We start from the raw sequence: 17,409 nt of genomic DNA on the forward strand, positions 1-17,409 counted from the left end.
AGAGATGTGTCTTTAATCTAGATTTAAACAGAGAGAGTGTGTCTGAACCCCGAATGTTATCAGGAAGGCTATTCCAGAGTTTGGGAGCCAAATGTGAAAAAGCTCTACCTCCTTTAGTGGACTTTGCTATCCTAGGTACTACCAAAAGTCCAGAGTTTTGCGACCTTAGGGAGCGGGTTGGATTGTAGAGTGGTAGAAGACGAGTTAGGTACGCTGGAGCTAAACCATTTAGGGCCTTACAGGCAAGTAATAATATTTTGTAAATGATACGGAACTTAATAGGTAGCCAGTGCAGAGACTGTAAAATTGGGGTAATATGATCATATTTTCTTGACCTGGTAAGAACTCTAGCCGCTGCATTTTGGACTATCTTGTTTATTGAAGATGCAGGACAACCAGCTAGCAGTGCAGTACAATAGCCCAGTCTAGAGGTCATGAATGCATGAACTAGCTTTTCTGCATCAGAAACCGGTAGCATGTTTCGAAGCTTGGCAATGTTTCTAAGTTGGAAGAATGCTGTTTTTGTAATATGGGAAATATGATTTTCAAAGGACGAGTTGCTGTCTAATATAACACCCAGATTTTTTACTTTAGAGGACGTAACAGTGCATCCGTCTAGTTGTAAATTGTATTCCAAGAGATTCTGTGTAATTTTTTTTGGTCCAATAAGTAATATATCTGTCTTATCTGAATTTAATAGGAGGAAATTATTGGTCATCCAATCTTTTAAATTTTTTACACAATGTATTAGCTTTGATAGTTCAGAAGTTTCATCTGGTCTTGTTGAGATATATAGTTGAGTATCATCAGCATAACAATGAAAACTAATCCCGTATTTTCTAATAATATTACCTAGGACAGATCCTTGTGGTACTCCATACTTTACTTGTGATAATTGAGATGACTCCCCATTTAAATGAACAAAGTTGTAGCGATCGGACAGGTAGGATCTAAACCATCTTAAAGCCTGCCCTTGAATAACAGTATAGTTTTGTTGTCGATCTATGAGTATGTCATGGTCTATAGTGTCAAACGCAGCACTAAGATCAAGTAATACTAGCAATGAGATGCAGCCTTGGTCTGAAGCAAGAAGCAAGTCATTTGTAATTTTAACAAGTGCAGTTTCTGTACTATAGTGAGGCCTGAAACCTGATTGAATTTCTTCCTAGAGATAATTTTTTTGCAAGAAGGAGCACAATTGAGCAGACACAACTTTTCTAAAATTTTAGACAAGATTTGAAATGGGTCTGTAATTTGCCAGTTCATTAAAATCTAGTTGTGCTTTCTTAATAAGAGGCTTAATAACCACCAGCTTGAATGGTTTTGGGACGTGACCTAAAGATAACGATGAGTTAATAATATTGAGAAGCGGTTCTTCTGCTACAGGTAACAACTCTTTCAGTAGTTTAGTGGGTACAGGATCTAATAAACATGTTGTTGGTTTAGATGCACTGATAAGTTTATCTAGCTCTTCCTGTCTTATAGTTGTAAAGCCCTGCAGTTTTTCTTTGGGTGCGATGAATGAAGCTGAAATACTAGACGCAGTAGAATCTACATTTGATATTGTATTTCTGATGTTATCTATTTTATCAGTAAAGACATTCATAAATCATTACTATTAAACTGTGAGGGAATATTTAGATTGGGTGGTGTGTGTTTATTTGTTAATCTAGCCACTTATGAGTTTGCGGATATGCTCTGCCCTGGCAGCTTTTAGAGCCTGTCTATAGCTAGACATACTGTTTTTCCACGCAATTCTAAAAACTTCCAAGTTAGTTTTTCTCCATTTGTGCTCAAGATTACGAGTTTCTTTCTTGAGAGAATGGGTATACTGTTGTACCATGGCTCAGTACGTTTTTCTCTGACCTTTTTCAATTTGAGGGGGGCAACAGCTTCTAATGTATTAGAGAAGATAGTGCCCATGTTGCTAGTCATTTTGTCTAGTTCATGTGTATTTATGGGTACACAGAGCAGTTGAGATAAATCAGGCAGGTTATTTGTGAATCTGTCTTTGGTGGCTGGAACAATAGTTCTGCCCGGACGATAACGCGGAGCCATATAATATCAGTAATACGCAGCATGCATGATACAAGGAAATTATCAGTAAGATCATCACTTTGAGGTACGATATCTATATCAGTAAGATCAATTCCATGCGATATAATTAAATCTAGCGTATGATTAAAACTATGAGTGGGCCCGGTGACGTTTTGCTTGACTCCAAAAGAGTTTATTAGGTCAGTAAATGCAAGTCCTAATGCATCACTTGTATTATCAACATGAATGTTAAAATCTCAGACAATTAGCGCTTTATCAACATTAACTAATAGATCTGAGAGGAAATCTGCAAATTCTTTTAGGAGATCTGTATATGGCCCTGGCGGTCTATACACAGTAGCCAGAGCAAGAGACAGGAGAGATTTCTTTTGCATATCTAACAGTGTAACATTAAGCAGAAGTATTTCGAATGAGTTAAACCTCCTGTATCCTGTTTTCTGAGTCACATTGAGAATATCACTATATATTGTTGCCACACCGCCGCCACGACCAGTCTGACGTGGCTCATGTTTATAACAGTAGCTTGGTGGAGTAGACTCATTTAGACCAAAATATTCATTTGGTTTAAGCCAGGTTTCAGTCAGGCAGAGTACATCAAAATTATTATCTGTGATCATTTCATTTACAATAACTGCTTTGGGTGCGAGTGATCTAATGTTTAGGAGCCCAAGCTTTAAAAATTGTTTTTGTTCATTTATTTTGCTTTTTTCTGGTTTAATCACGATAAGATTTTTTCTAGATCCTGAAATATATATATATATTTTTTTTATTTAAATTTGCATTTAAAGGTGTTTTGAAAGTTGTTGTGAGTGAGCCACTTTGTTGGGAACTTAACTTCTCTATCACGATTTAACTGATAGCCATTCATGACACATACACTTAATTTCTCACCACAAAACCAGTAATAAGTTGCACGGGAATATTTGTAGCAATAGCCAACAATACATTGTATGGGTCAAAATTATGGATTTTTCTTTAATACTAAAAATCATTAGGATATTAAGTAAAGATCATGTTCCATGAAGATATTTTGTAATATCAAATCTTAATTTTTGATTAGAAATATGCATCACTAAGAACTTCATTTGGACAACTTTAAAGGTTATTTTCTCAATTTTTAAAAAAAAATTGTTGCACCCTCAGACTCAAGATTTTCAAATAGTTGTATCTCACCCAAGCAATATTATCTATTTAACAAACCATATACCAAACGGAAAGGTTAGCCTATTTATTCAGCTTTCAGATTATGAATAAATCTCAGTTTCAAAAAAATGACCCTGACTGGTTTTGTGGTCCAGGGTCACATATAGACACACAAGCAAAACACGTGTAATCATAAAGTACTTTGATTAAATTTACATTTAATAATTTAACAGACGCATAGCAACGTTTTTTTGTTTGTTTGTTTGTTTTTTAGGCTAAGTAAACAGGTTTTGTGCGAAGTTTCTGCAGATATAAGGCTGATATACAGATTTTCGTCACAGGACGTCGTTTTCTTCAATCACACACACCAAACTTTGAACACGGAAACAGGAAAAGTGTATTTGCTGAAGACGCAGTAGATGCAGCGATCTGTGAGCGCGAACGCAGACTCTAGAGCGCGTGCTGGCTGCGAGAGGCGGAGCTTCCGCGCGCGAGTGGGGTATTTAAAATCGTCTGAGCTGCACAGAGCACTGTAGAAAGTCACTGCAGGCTTACTGGAGACTGAGAGCACTGGAGGAGTGTTTTAAAGATGGCATATTACGAAGTAAGACACCAGTTATTTATTTTAAAAAATAAATTTTATGAAGTTAAGTTTCATTGCATTTAAATAATTTAAAATGTCTCTAACGTTCCCCTTTCACTTTTTTGCAGCACATCGTCTTTGAAGATGACTTATCAACTGATAACAACTCTGAGTTCGGCTCGGGGGACATTGGAGCCAACTTTGAGGTTCCCTGCGATGTGGAGGTCAGTCACGACTTCCAGAGGATCTTTCTTCCGACCGTGTATGGAATCATATTTGTTTTGGGTCTTATCGGGAACGGACTGGTTGTGCTGGTAATGGGCTGCCAAAAGAAATCCAGAACCATGACGGACAAGTACCGCCTGCACCTTTCAGTGGCGGACCTTCTGTTTGTGCTCACCCTGCCGTTCTGGGCCGTGGACGCGGCCAAAGACTGGTACTTCGGAGGCTTCATGTGCGTGGCCGTGCATATGATTTACACGGTGAATTTATACAGCAGCGTCCTCATCCTCGCCTTCATCAGCCTGGACCGCTACCTCGCCGTGGTGCGCGCCACGAACAGCCAAGGTCCGAGGAAACTTCTGGCCAATCGCATCATTTACGTGGGCGTGTGGCTCCCCGCCGCGCTCCTCACCGTTCCCGACCTGGTGTTCGCCAAAGCGGAGAGCAGCTCTATCCGCACCTTCTGCGAGCGCATCTACCCACAGGAGTCTTTCACAACCTGGATGGTCGCTTTCCGCTTCCAGCACATCCTAGTGGGCTTCGTGCTACCCGGGCTCGTGATTCTCATCTGCTACTGCATCATCATCTCCAAGCTGTCGCGCGGTTCCAAGGGCACGCAGAAGCGCAAGGCGCTCAAGACCACCGTGGTTCTGATCGTGTGCTTTTTCGTCTGCTGGTTGCCGTATTGCGGAGGGATCCTGCTGGACACGCTGATTTTGCTGAAGGTGATTCCCCACAGCTGCGAGCTCGAGCAGGGTCTGCAGAAGTGGATCTTCGTGACGGAGGCTCTCGCGTACTTTCACTGCTGCCTCAACCCCATCCTTTACGCGTTTCTGGGGGTGAAGTTCAAGAAGTCCGCCCGCAGCGCTCTATCTCCCAGCCGGGGGTCCAGTCTGAAAATTCTGCCGAAGAAGAGAGGAGGGATGTCATCCTTATCCACAGAATCCGAGTCTTCTAGCTTTCACTCTAGTTAACACAAGCGCGCTCATCTTGGACTGTGAATGTGCTTCCAAATATTATATTAAAGACATGAAATTACCAGCTGTATGTGCTTTGTATATGAAGAATACAGACTGAGCCTGATTGAAAAGTTGCTAGAATGTAAATATGTCTGTCAGTATGGCATCACATACTGCATTGCTTCCAGTATTATTGTAAAATCTCTCTTCGTAGTGAGAACATACAGATGGTGTTGATAGTGTGCAAGATGTTTACTGTACATATCGTGTATATAGATTGTTTTTTTTATGGTTCCTTTCTGCACTTATGTAGACAATTGCATTTATTTATTACATGATAAAGGGACAGAATTAGGGTCCATTCAAGTTTTAAAATGCTGCAATAAAGTCTTTGCAATAATGTTTTTGACTACTCAAAAATATTGTGTGTGTGTGTTTTGACAACTTCTCCAAAGCATTATTTTTAAAGAGCATGATGATGGACAGAGACATGTGACATCGTGGTGAGCTCTGTTACTTGGCACAAACTTCTTCAAAGTAGTCTCAAGCATGAAAAGGTACAGCAATTACAATATTCTCAGCGCATACGCATTGATAAAGGGGATTCCCTGAGATGTAAACTCTCTCACTCTCCAAACACACCGAACACCCCTTGGCGGGATCCCCAACATGCTGCAGAATCCATTCAGCCATGAACAAACACATTTGAACTTTTTTATGCAAAATAGTGCAGTCTTGCATTGCCATCTTGTTTTGGTTTGCATTCTAAATTTCGTTCACATGTTCTTCATTTGGTGTTTTCTGTTATTTGCCCCCCACAAATGAATTTTTACCCTTAAAGGGATTTTTTGTATTCAGGTGGTGCCATAACAAAACTATGTTGAAAATGATTGGCAGTCATAAACATAGCCTGTATGAGTCACAAAACCTCATTTTGCATGCTGTAAGATTATATGAAACTGGTTCAGTGTGCTGCCACACGGAAGTTTAGGTAAAAACCCACTATTCAGGTTAAGGAAATCACAGTTGCTAGACAAACATAGTTCAGTAGACAAAAAACACATGCAGTAGTTTCTGTGGAACTCTTTAAAACCACGTGATAATTCTAAAACAATGTAGAAATCCATATAGAAACTGCAAGCAAATTATGCTAGAACTTTTCTCAGATTCAACTTAATTTTTGTAATGACTGAGAAGGTGATTTTTAGTGGATGTATGAAGTAAGTTCTCCAGAAATTTACATAGGTGTCTTAATAGAACAACCACAAGGGTAATTTGTCACATTAATAGAAAAAAATATACATCCAAGTGATTATGGGGCATTATATATGTATGTATAGAGAGAGAGAGAGAGAGAGAGAGAGTTAAATATTGTTAAAAGTATCTATATGGATAATAAGAACCATACTAGTAATCTAATCTAATTTAAAATGTTATTTATGGCAAAGCTGTATTGTCAGGAGCCATTATTGCAGTCTTCAGTGTCACATGATCTATCAGAAATAATCTAATATGCTGATTTGGTGCTTATTAAAAATGGCTTTGTTGAAAACAGCAATAGTTGCTGAAAATTCAGCTTTGCTATCACATAAACAAATAAACATTTTAAGACATTCAAATGTCATTTTTATTTTATTGTAATAATATTTTACAACATAACTGTATTTTGATCAAATAAATGTAGCATTGGAGAGCATAAGAGACCACTTTCAAAAGGCACGCTTAATACTAAGCAGTAAAAAATAAATACAAAATAAAATAGGAAAAATTATAAAATTAAGTTGGGATGTGGCTAGTTTGTGGGTTTTGAGGCTATCTATATATAAAATGTTCTGTTGATAGTTTGTATGGTTTCATGATGCTGATGACAGGATAGTTCATGCTGATTTTGGTAGGTCAGTCTCCCATTTGTGGACACCTTTCTCGTAGCAAAAAGTGTTAATTTGTAAATCCTTTTGTATGGAGTTTACGTATGCAGCCCGCATTTATTACTCGTGCTCCATGACAGCAGCATTCAGTTCAAATGGGGTGAGGATGAACCACAATAAAACCATAGGAGGTCTTTACAGAAGGAGAAAGTATTACAGCAATGCACAGCAGTGTAGAGCTATAGGAAACAAGAGCCTGTGACCCCTGCAATGCAAAAGCTGCTAACCAGGCCACCGTGTTAAGAGGTGGAAATGTGTGAGAGTTGACCCATTGAGAAGCGAAATCCGTGCGTAAGGACAATTCAAACTAACACCGGTGACTGGACGGCCCGTTGAGGTAGAGTAATGAGCTCTAATGTAGAGTATGAAAGATTTGCATGTCTGAGAGTGTTAAGTGCCCCATCAGGCCTCTGTTCCCCCCGGGGCCGTAAGAAAGGAGAGTGGTCAGTGAACATTCCTAAAGAGCTAGCCATTTATTTCGCTGTTAAACCCCCTAGTTCACCCTGTCAGTCTGAATATATCTCATTCTATAGTGATAGACAGATATAGAAAGAGGGTGTATATCTGTTTGCCTTCTTATCCAGTACTCTCTCTATGTATAAAATCCCAAATCCTGAACAATATTGAATAATAAAAAAGATTTGTTTACACACAAATGGAAACTCTGACATTCCAAACCTGTTTGACTTGAATTTCCTTGGATGACAAAATGAGAGATTCTGAACAATTGCACTGGCTGCTCTTTTCTGCGCAACTGCAAAAACTGAAGGAACATTTAAAGTTTGACTTTTCATTCTTCTGTAGAACAAAAAAGAAGAATTGTCTGAAAAATGTCTGAAAAGTGTTGTGTGTGTGTGTGTGTGTGTGTGTGTGTGCATACAATGAAAGTCATGCTCACCAGAAAATGATGGTCAAAATGTCTGGTAACACTTAGATTAAGGAACACTATTCACTATGAACTAGTTGCTTATTAACATGCACATTACTAGCATATTAGCTGTTTACTAGTACTGGAAAAGCACATATTAAGGGCTTATTATGCGTTCCACAGAAGAATGAAAGTCATACAGGTTTGGAACAACATGAAGGTGAATACATGATGACAGATTTTTTTTGTAAACTATATCTTAAGGCTTCAAAAAGATGGTATAAAACTATTATAAGTAACCTTTATGACCCATGTCCTGTATTCAAAATCTTTTGGAACAGACCAAAATATAAGTTGATATTTACTGACATCAACACAGCTGTCCAATGTCCAAATCATGAACAAAATTTCTATGAATCTGCATATAGTGGTCTGGTTCACAAAACCCGTTTAAGTGATTCTTTCACAAAACTGACTGATTTGGTTCTCAAATTCAATAGGATTAATTAGGATAGGACAATATAAATCTGGAATCTGAGGGTACAGAAAAAATCTAAATATTGCAAAAAAGTTGTTCAAATTAAGTCCTCAGCTATGCATATTACAAATCAAAAATTAAGTTTTGATATATTTACGGTAGGAAATTTACTAAATATGTTCATGGAAGATGATCTTTATTTAATTTCCCCTATTTTTTGGCATTAAAGAAAAATCGATCATTTTGACTCACACAATGTATTGTTGGCTATTGCTACAAATATACCTGTGCTAATAGGACTGGTTTTGTGCTCCAGTATCACATTTTTCTGTTTCATTCTTACAATTAATCTGTCCACAGAAATCATTCTGAGTGATTTGTTTCCCAATCTGACCTGATTTGTTTAATTCAGTTGTAAAAACATGGAAAACAGCAGCCAGTACATTCTGCAAATTATTTTCTTTCATGTTCTGCAGAAGAAAGTATCTCACACTGTTTGGAACGACATGAGGGTGAATAAATGATGTCAGATTTTTATTTTAAGGCGAGACAATTCCTGTAACTCTGAGTAAAAGCATCCACAAACCTCACTGTGGGCTTCGTTTCACAGCTTTGCATGTGTTTTTCTACTTACGAGCAGGGTGAGGGTTAGAGGGTAAAGCTATTGACATCCATAGCGCAGGAAGGAGATCATGTCTGGGACCATTAGTGGCCACTCACTGTTCCTGCTAGATTGACCCTAGTGGGGCAAAGAGACACTTTACGACCCCAGTGACCCCCAAAACCTCAGCATGTTTACCCAAAAGGACTGGAGCCACAGAGGTCAGTAAAACCAAGATCATTTACAAATGAATCACAGTTCCAGGGGGCTTGAACAATGACCAAACAAATGCTACTGTATCAGTAAGCAGTTTAACACATGTCGGACAGTTATTACGGGCCGGAGCTCCAAAATAACACTGATTCCCACACACTGTCATCATGTACATCCATGATACTAAACACATAATCATAGCACTATATACTCGTATCACAACAATATCTCACCACCCAAGAGCCCGTTGTGCGATAAACGGATAAATGTGTGTGTTATTGTAGGGGAAGTGGCTGTTTGGAAGGCAGTTTCCTGCTGAAAACCCACAGGGACACCAGCTCCCACTGTGAAAATACTTTTGGGGTCTGACAACAACACATTTCACATTTTTCACTCTAGAACAACAATGCTACATTTCAGTAGGTTATACAGATAACAGCTGATATATGACAATATCCGTAGATATAATAGTCAATAGAAATGCCTCTTTAACCTGCATATATTCTATTGATATTATAAGAAAATACTTAGTGATAATAAACATAATATATGTTTAAAATAATAAAAACACATTTTCATTACTTGAAATAAAATAAACATTAAATTAAAATAAAATATAAAAAAAAACACATTTCTTATTTTCATTTAGTTTAACTCGAAGTACTAAAATAACTTAAAATAAAAATTAATAAAACGGTGCGGACATATAAACACTAATAAAACTGGCAAAAACACACAACTAAAACTTTAACTAGATTAAACTGAAAACAGAAAATAAGAAACTAATTTAAAATATTAACAATTAGTTTTAAAAACTGTTATGTAATTTCATATATATTATAAAAAAGCTAATAAAATAATTAGTTAATAAATAGCTTCATACTTTTTTTTAGGTTTATATTAGCCTGAGGCAAATGTACTGACGGAGACGGTTGGTTGTAACATGTATGTATGGTTGCCAGGAAGCATAGTCTGTTTGTTGATAAATGATGATGCCATTTACACTATAGAGGTGAGTCAGTCATATAATACTAATCAAACATGAATAGCTGGCTGACTAATATGAAACACAGCAAAAAACATTCACATATTGAGTTAGAGATAGAGAGGACTGGCGTTATCTTCCAAAAAAGCAGGGTAACACCCTCCTCGTTTGTGTTGGCGTGAGATCAGTTAGTAAATTTCCGTTTCTTGGCACTGGAATGCTGATTAGCTTTGATTAACTTGTGTTTTTGTCAAAGATGAAAAACCCGAAAGTTGGCTTGGTTCTTTGAAAGCATCTTATTTATGCCAGAAGCGAATGCTATTTTGTCTTCACGCACTAAACCTTTATTCCTCACCGAACATGAGCCCCTCGACTCTCACCCGGGGCTATGGTTGGAAACATGATCTTTGGGATGTGCGTTTTGAAGGAGGGCAGCTGCCCTTTTTAAATGCTGTAGATGAATGATGGGATTAGATGTGGTATATACGGATGTGCATGTGTGTTTATGAATGTTCAAGTTTAAGACTTGTGTCTTATTTAATTATATGTGATAATCTGAACCAGTACTGGCGACTTCCATTTATCCTGTTTATTTACAGTACAGCGCCTCTAATTTATTCATTAGAAGTGATTTTGTAAGTCATTTCAATCTTAATTCTCACCCTTCATTCCTCTCAGAAATATGATATGTTTCTAAAGAGGATCTGAAGAGGATTTTGTCAAGTGATTAGCAGAAAGAAGAGCTTGTATCAAAGCGAGTGGGTCGGTATTCACTTAGCACACACGCGAACACGCATACAAACCCGTGCAAACACACACACTGTACTGACAGATGGGCAGGTGCTTGGCACCTGTTGGTACAAAAGTGGACTCAGTTACATTCTTTCTCCACCTGCAGTCCTTCTAACACGGTAGTCATCCCTTGTGGGAATACCCACAATACACAGGCACTTCCTCTTTTGGGCCTATATGCATCTGAAGGAGTGGATCGCAGATCTACAGTGGCCTTCATAATAATATTAATTATAATATTTCTTGAATAATTATTAATCAAAGTTACATTTATGCATGTTAGAGAATAAGTTGAATATGGCTTTAGCCTGCCTTTTTACTCTTTAAAAAGCTGCTCTCATTGTGTGTGTAACCATGCTCGGTAAGCTCAGACAGTCCAGGACAAACGTTGAAGATATGCTTCAAGATTGCGTCCATATGTGGAAATTGTCTAAGTTTATCTAGGTTTTAGAACCAATCAGAATATTAATGACTTATACATTGACGCAATTAGCAACCTCCGTTAGGGTATAATTGCTGGTGTTTTTGAATTGTAAAGCAGGTCGGCCTACGAATGCCATTGCGAGTGTTAAAGCTGACTTCTGTGGATGAAACTGCAAACTATTTCTTCAGTAAATTTCTTTAAATCGCAATCTGATTCCTGGTCTTTGTTCATCATACCTGGTCCATGGGTTTCAGCTGTTATTCCCCACCACATCTAACTTTGCCACAACATTAAATATCCTCCTTACTATTGATTCTATTGAATTGATTATAAGGGATAGTTCACATGCATTGGGTCTGTGAAGACAGGTTAAGGATAATTTATTGTCAGTCCTACTATGTTAGAGAGAAGCGGCAATAAAACTCTGACTTGACAGTATGAGATCATCTGCTATAAAGTAGCGTACATGCTATGCTTATCTCACATAATTTAGGGCCACACCACATGTTTTCTCAGGCGTTGTGTGACGAGCATGACCAAGCAATCAGAAACATATTCAGATGATGATATTAATAATAATCCCTCAAACTGAACAAACTGTTCCACTGTTTTTCTTCAACAATGGACTATTTTGGCCCTGTGGACTTTTAGAAAATACTAATTTCACACTCTCACTAACTTATTTTATTAACGCTTTTTAGAGGAACTGTGTATTTTTTTTCACTTAAAGTAATGTAAATTCCCACCACAGAGTTTTTTCATTGTTAATTTAGCATTGGCCATAAAAGGAAAATGACATTTTCGTTTCAAGTAATTTCGTGGCTACAATTTTATGTTTCCTAAATATACACAATTCTATAATATTTTCATACTTTTAAATTACATCTGGAATTAACACACTATTATTGTTCTTCACACATCACATATCTCATCTCAAGCATGCATTGAAACTGATAATTTTATAAAAAACAACTTATTAGGGTCAAAACTGTGCTGTAGGGTGGAAATAATGACACAGAAATGGGTGTCCGTAATTAAAAAAAAAATGGTTATAATTTTCACACTATATAAATATAACATTTTAATATAAATAGTGAAATGGTTTATGCTTATTTCACTCATTCTTCATATCATCATAGGTTGAAACATGCAAGAATTAATCATTTTCTCAACAGAATTTTTTTTATTAGTATTAGTATTTAATAATAGAAAAGTAAAACAATAAAATCAATAAATAAGGGGATTTTGAAAACCAGCAAAAAATAAAATGATGAAAAAAAATGGGGAAAATATTGAAAAGTTGGAAGACTTTTTGATATTTATCAAGTTTCAAGGCTGGAAATTTTCAAGACTCTTCTGAAAAAATAAATAAAAACACCAACCCTTAGGACATAACAGTCCCAAAGTTGAAGAACCACCGAACAGCTCAAACAACTACTTGTCTATTTGCATGTTTGAAACATGAACCAGCTAAGATAAACCATAAAGTGCAATGGAAACATATTAGCTCATCACAGGGGTTCAAAGTTCACTGGACCACAACTAAACATGTTTTAAGGTTCCGACATCAAAGCAAACATAAAATGTATGAAATTGAAATAGCGAAATCAAAAGCAAAAGCTTCTCTTGGTGAGCATTCACATGATGGCCATTAACCTCGTGGCTTTAGTGCTCCCCATTGGTGCATTAATCCCAGACACTGTGTCTAATTAGTGTGATGTAAGAGAACCTTCAACTTGTAACTCACACAAATCCAATTCACGCTTATAATTTGACCTTCCCTTGGAGGCAAAGATAAAGGCTGAGAGCGCACACGCATGTCAACAGAATGAAAGAACCCATGCGGTCATTTGACCTCCTCACACCTCTTCTGTGAGGAATAAATCATCTCAGCAGCTCTTTCTCCTAAACGGCCCAGTTTGACAGAGAAGCATGTGTGAATCAAAACCAAAATCATGTTTATATGAGCAACCCCCAATTTCCCCTTTCGTCAGTGTAACACAATGGTTTTGTGGGCAATGCTTCAGAAGAATCTGAGCTTTGAGATGCTGGGTGAAGGTCTGAAAACCGTTTTCCCACTGATTCAGAAAAAACTTCCCATCAGGAAGAGGGAGAAATAGAACCTGGAAGTTTACTCAGAGGTTTTTGCGCCTTGTTTTTTTTGGTGATTTCCTGTTGCAGTCCACCCTCGACTGAGCCGCATGAGGAAGAGAGGGCTTAGGCGAAGAAAGAGAAGAAGGAAGGATAGTGGCATAGTAAATGGAGGAGAGGGATGAAAGATGGAGGCTTCCCCCTCCTCCTCCTTCTCCTCAGCCCCCCGAATCCAGCTGTCTAAATGGAAAGGTGGCACGGCAAGGAGGGAGGAGGAGGATGCTTATTGTTTTGTGATTCCTGTGTTTAGGGTTCGGTTTGTGTCCCTCAAACAAAGGCCCATTCTACTGCAAGGGATATCAGCAAGTCTTTGTGTTTACAAGCACGCAGAACCAAAAACAGGCACCGCTAGCTAGAGAAATTGGAGCGATGTGTCCAACTTTGCACTTGCATTGTATCAAACTAAATATTAAAGATTATATTTTCAATCTTTACTTCTTCAAAAAGTATTATTTTTCTATAAGCTCCAGCAATCCTAAGAAGCTTCGTATATTGTTTTAACACACACTGGGTCTAAATAATGAAACATGAGCAGAATAAATTGTGTAAATCATTTGTAAAGCTTTCAAAATGTCAGTTGCTATGAAAAAAAATCACACCTGCTTCCAAACACATGTAAATGGTGTTTAAAAACATTCAAATGTTTTGTATTCTTTTTGGAAAACTGATGACACTGCATTTTGATTATAGCATTTGCCATAATATAATTAGTTAACAAATTAGTTCAATGTGAAAATAAAATTCAGGCATAAAAAACAGCTGCATAGTTTGTTTGCAACCAAAACATATTGTTAGCTTTAAAATCATATTGTTTGGCATATGGCCAATACACTTCTTGTGCATTTATGCAATATAGTGGAACAAAACTTTAAATGTAATTAATTAAAATGTAAGTAATTGTAATTAATGGGCGTGGATTATGCTAATTATTAATGAATGTTCACATGCACCCTATTTACAAGTGATTGGAATTCATTAACATACACAGGTTTAACTATCAGATCTAAAGTTTACAAAGGTGAGTTTTCAGGAAAGTCCATTTTATTCACAATTTACTCATATATTTAGGAAAGTTTCATGAATTAAGTCCACAGAGAGTAAAGAAAAGAACTGGTTAACAACCACTGATGCATCCAGCCCTTACCCATACTGTATGTATAGTATGCGAAAAGTAGCATCATGTCTTAAAGCCAACCTGAATTCCAGAAATGTTGGGACATTAAAATTTTAATAAAATAAAAACTAAAAGAATTTCAAATCACATGAGCCAATATTTTATTCACAACAGAACATAGATTTACATTTACATTTATTCATTTAGCTGACGCTTTTATCCAAAGCGACTTACAATTGCTCTATATGTCAGAGGTCGCACGCCTCTGGAGCAACTAGGGGTTAAGTGTCTTGCTCAGGGACACATTGGTGTCTCACAATGGATTCGAACCCGGGTCTCTCACACCAAAGGCATGCGTCTTATCCACTGCGCCATCACCACCCATAGATAACATAACAAATGTTTAAACTGAGAAATTTTAAAATTTTATGCACAAAATGAGCTAATTTCAAATTTGATGCCTGCTTCAGGTTTAATAATGCACCGAATGTTCTTTATAAGTGAAAGATCTGGACTGCAGGCAGGCCAATTCAGCACCCGGACTCTTCTACTACGAAGCCATGCTGTTGTAATAGTTGCAGTATGCGCTTTTACATTGTCCTGCTGAAATACACGTCATCTGGAGGGGAGCATATGTTGCTCTAAAACCTTTATATACCTTTCAGCATTCATAGTGCCTTCCAAAACATGCAAGCATAAAAACACTATGAAAATCTAAAATCTAAAATGAACTTGAATCTTATATATTTATAGCAAGAAAATTATTTATCTAAATTTTAGTACGTATAACATAAAGTCATTTATAAACAGTCAATTAGTGGGTTCTTCATAAAATGCAGTATGCAATTTTGGACAACACTAAATGGATAGTTCAACCAAAAATTTTTAATTCTGTTATCATTTACATCATTTGCTTATCTTTCTAAAACTGTATGTTTTCTGTCTACTATGGAACATGAAAGGAGACATTCTGAATAAGGTTAGGGAGCCAAATAACATTGGAGTCCACTGACTTGCATTGATTATGCCCAGCAAATCATGTACGATGACTCAAATAAAGTAATCCACCTTAATATTGCGTATCATATCATAAAAAGATCAATAAATGACGCACAGTGAATCAAGTGGAGACATCACACAGATGGTGTTAGAACCAGATGATAAAGTTGTTTATATTTTATGGAACATAACTCTACAAAGAGATTGTAGATTTGTTACGTGCTGGTATGTGTTCCCCGACTTGTTTCCTTCTGTTGTCGTCCGTCAGTCTGACTGCATCTTCTCTCAGCTCCATTGACAAAGAAAAGAAGTCTGTACTATGATGATGCAAATACACACACACACACACACAACATAAGGAATCATAACAGTCAAATTCTTAAGTGCATTCCAGCAAACCTGTATTGACTGGGACAGACCTGTCAGGACACTGTATACTGCTTTTGTTTCTGGAATCGCTTGTTGAAAGTGTATGTAGGTGGCTGTTCTTTGATGCATTTTTTTCCTTTCTCACCTGATCAGACAAGTAAGGGGTCATAATGTCATCAAGTCCCAAATGTTTTGCAATCAATCTCTTTTGTCTGCCGGCGACACTTCATGCTTGAAAAAAACTGAGAGATGATGACTAAAGACATTAAAGAGGTATTCAGCTATGTTTTTCTGTCTGCTGCTTCTTACATTTTCTAAACGTTTTCCTTCCTATCAATATATCAACACTCAAACTGAAAATAAAGATTACTGTCATGTCAAATATGGCTATTTATTAAAAATATTAACAAATCTAAGGTTAACTTTCATACATGAATGACATGTGAATGCAGGTTTCAGACTGACTGTTATCACCATCTGACAGAAAATCCTATGGTGCTGACAGCTGATGGTGTAGACAAAATAACCATATTATGCCATCATACATAATTAAATGCAGTAGTAATTTTGCTTCATTGCTTTGGAAGAAATTACAAGAACTCACATAAAAAAAAAAAAAATATATATATATATATATATATATATATATATATATGTTATTAATAATTTTTTTTGTTATTATTTTTAGATTATGTAACCACGTTGACATGGTTAACAGAAAATATAAGAACAACTATTTAAATTGATTATTATTTTTAAAATTCCAGTGTGAACTCATGGCAGGTGAAATATCAAAAGCCATCAGAATAAAGACATTTTCAAAATAGTTTAATAAATCTATTCTTCTGTATTCTTTGTTTTCTTTTTATTTATTATACAATTAACAAAAAGCCAAAAAAAAGGCCTCTAACACTAGGTCGCTCTATTCTTTTTCTATTCGATCTGTTTTCATTTTATTTATTATATATAAATAAATAAAAAATATATAAAATGTTTAATATATATATATATATATATAATTAAATTTGTATATTATATATAAAAAAAACCTTGCTACGTGTACTGTGTTAGGCTAACTGAGACTTTTCATAACACTTGCATATTGCTCTTTCTTTGATTTTGACTGCTTCCATTGTCCTCATTTATAAGTTGCTTTGGATAAAAGCGTCTGCTAAATGACTGAATGTAAATGTAAATCTCAGCGTTGACTAGAAGTACTCAATTTATTTAAGGTATATTTTAAAATATTGGGACTGTAATGTTTTTTTATATCAAAATATGTATCTACATGGCTGTTTAATAATATAAATCTGCAGTTTAATATGATCTGCCATTCAAATAATTCATGTGGGCTCACCAGGGCTGCATTTATTTGATCAAAAATTCAGTTATTACAATTTTAATTTACTGTTTTCTATTGTAATTTATTGAAACATGTCATTTATTCCTGTGATGGCAAAGCAGAATTTTAGCAGCCATCAATTCAGGTTTTTAGTGTCAAAGTTCAGAAATCATACTAATA

At 36.4% G+C, this 17,409-nt stretch overlaps 1 protein-coding gene across 1 annotated transcript; it reads left to right on the forward strand.

Annotated features, from left to right (window-relative positions):
* The first annotated feature begins 3,646 nt into the window (after positions 1-3,646).
* On the forward strand, positions 3,647-5,380 carry cxcr4a (chemokine (C-X-C motif) receptor 4a). Its single transcript, XM_079431480.1, has 2 exons — positions 3,647-3,805; positions 3,913-5,380. The coding sequence occupies exons 1-2, from the start codon at positions 3,791-3,793 to the stop codon at positions 4,978-4,980; spliced, it is 1,083 nt and encodes a 360-aa protein (XP_079287606.1). The 5' UTR covers positions 3,647-3,790; the 3' UTR covers positions 4,981-5,380.
* Positions 5,381-17,409: the final 12,029 nt, after the last annotated feature.

Source organism: Barbus barbus (genome assembly GCF_936440315.1).
Source record: "Barbus barbus genome assembly, chromosome: 13".
NCBI classification, from domain to species: Eukaryota; Metazoa; Chordata; class Actinopteri; order Cypriniformes; family Cyprinidae; genus Barbus; species Barbus barbus.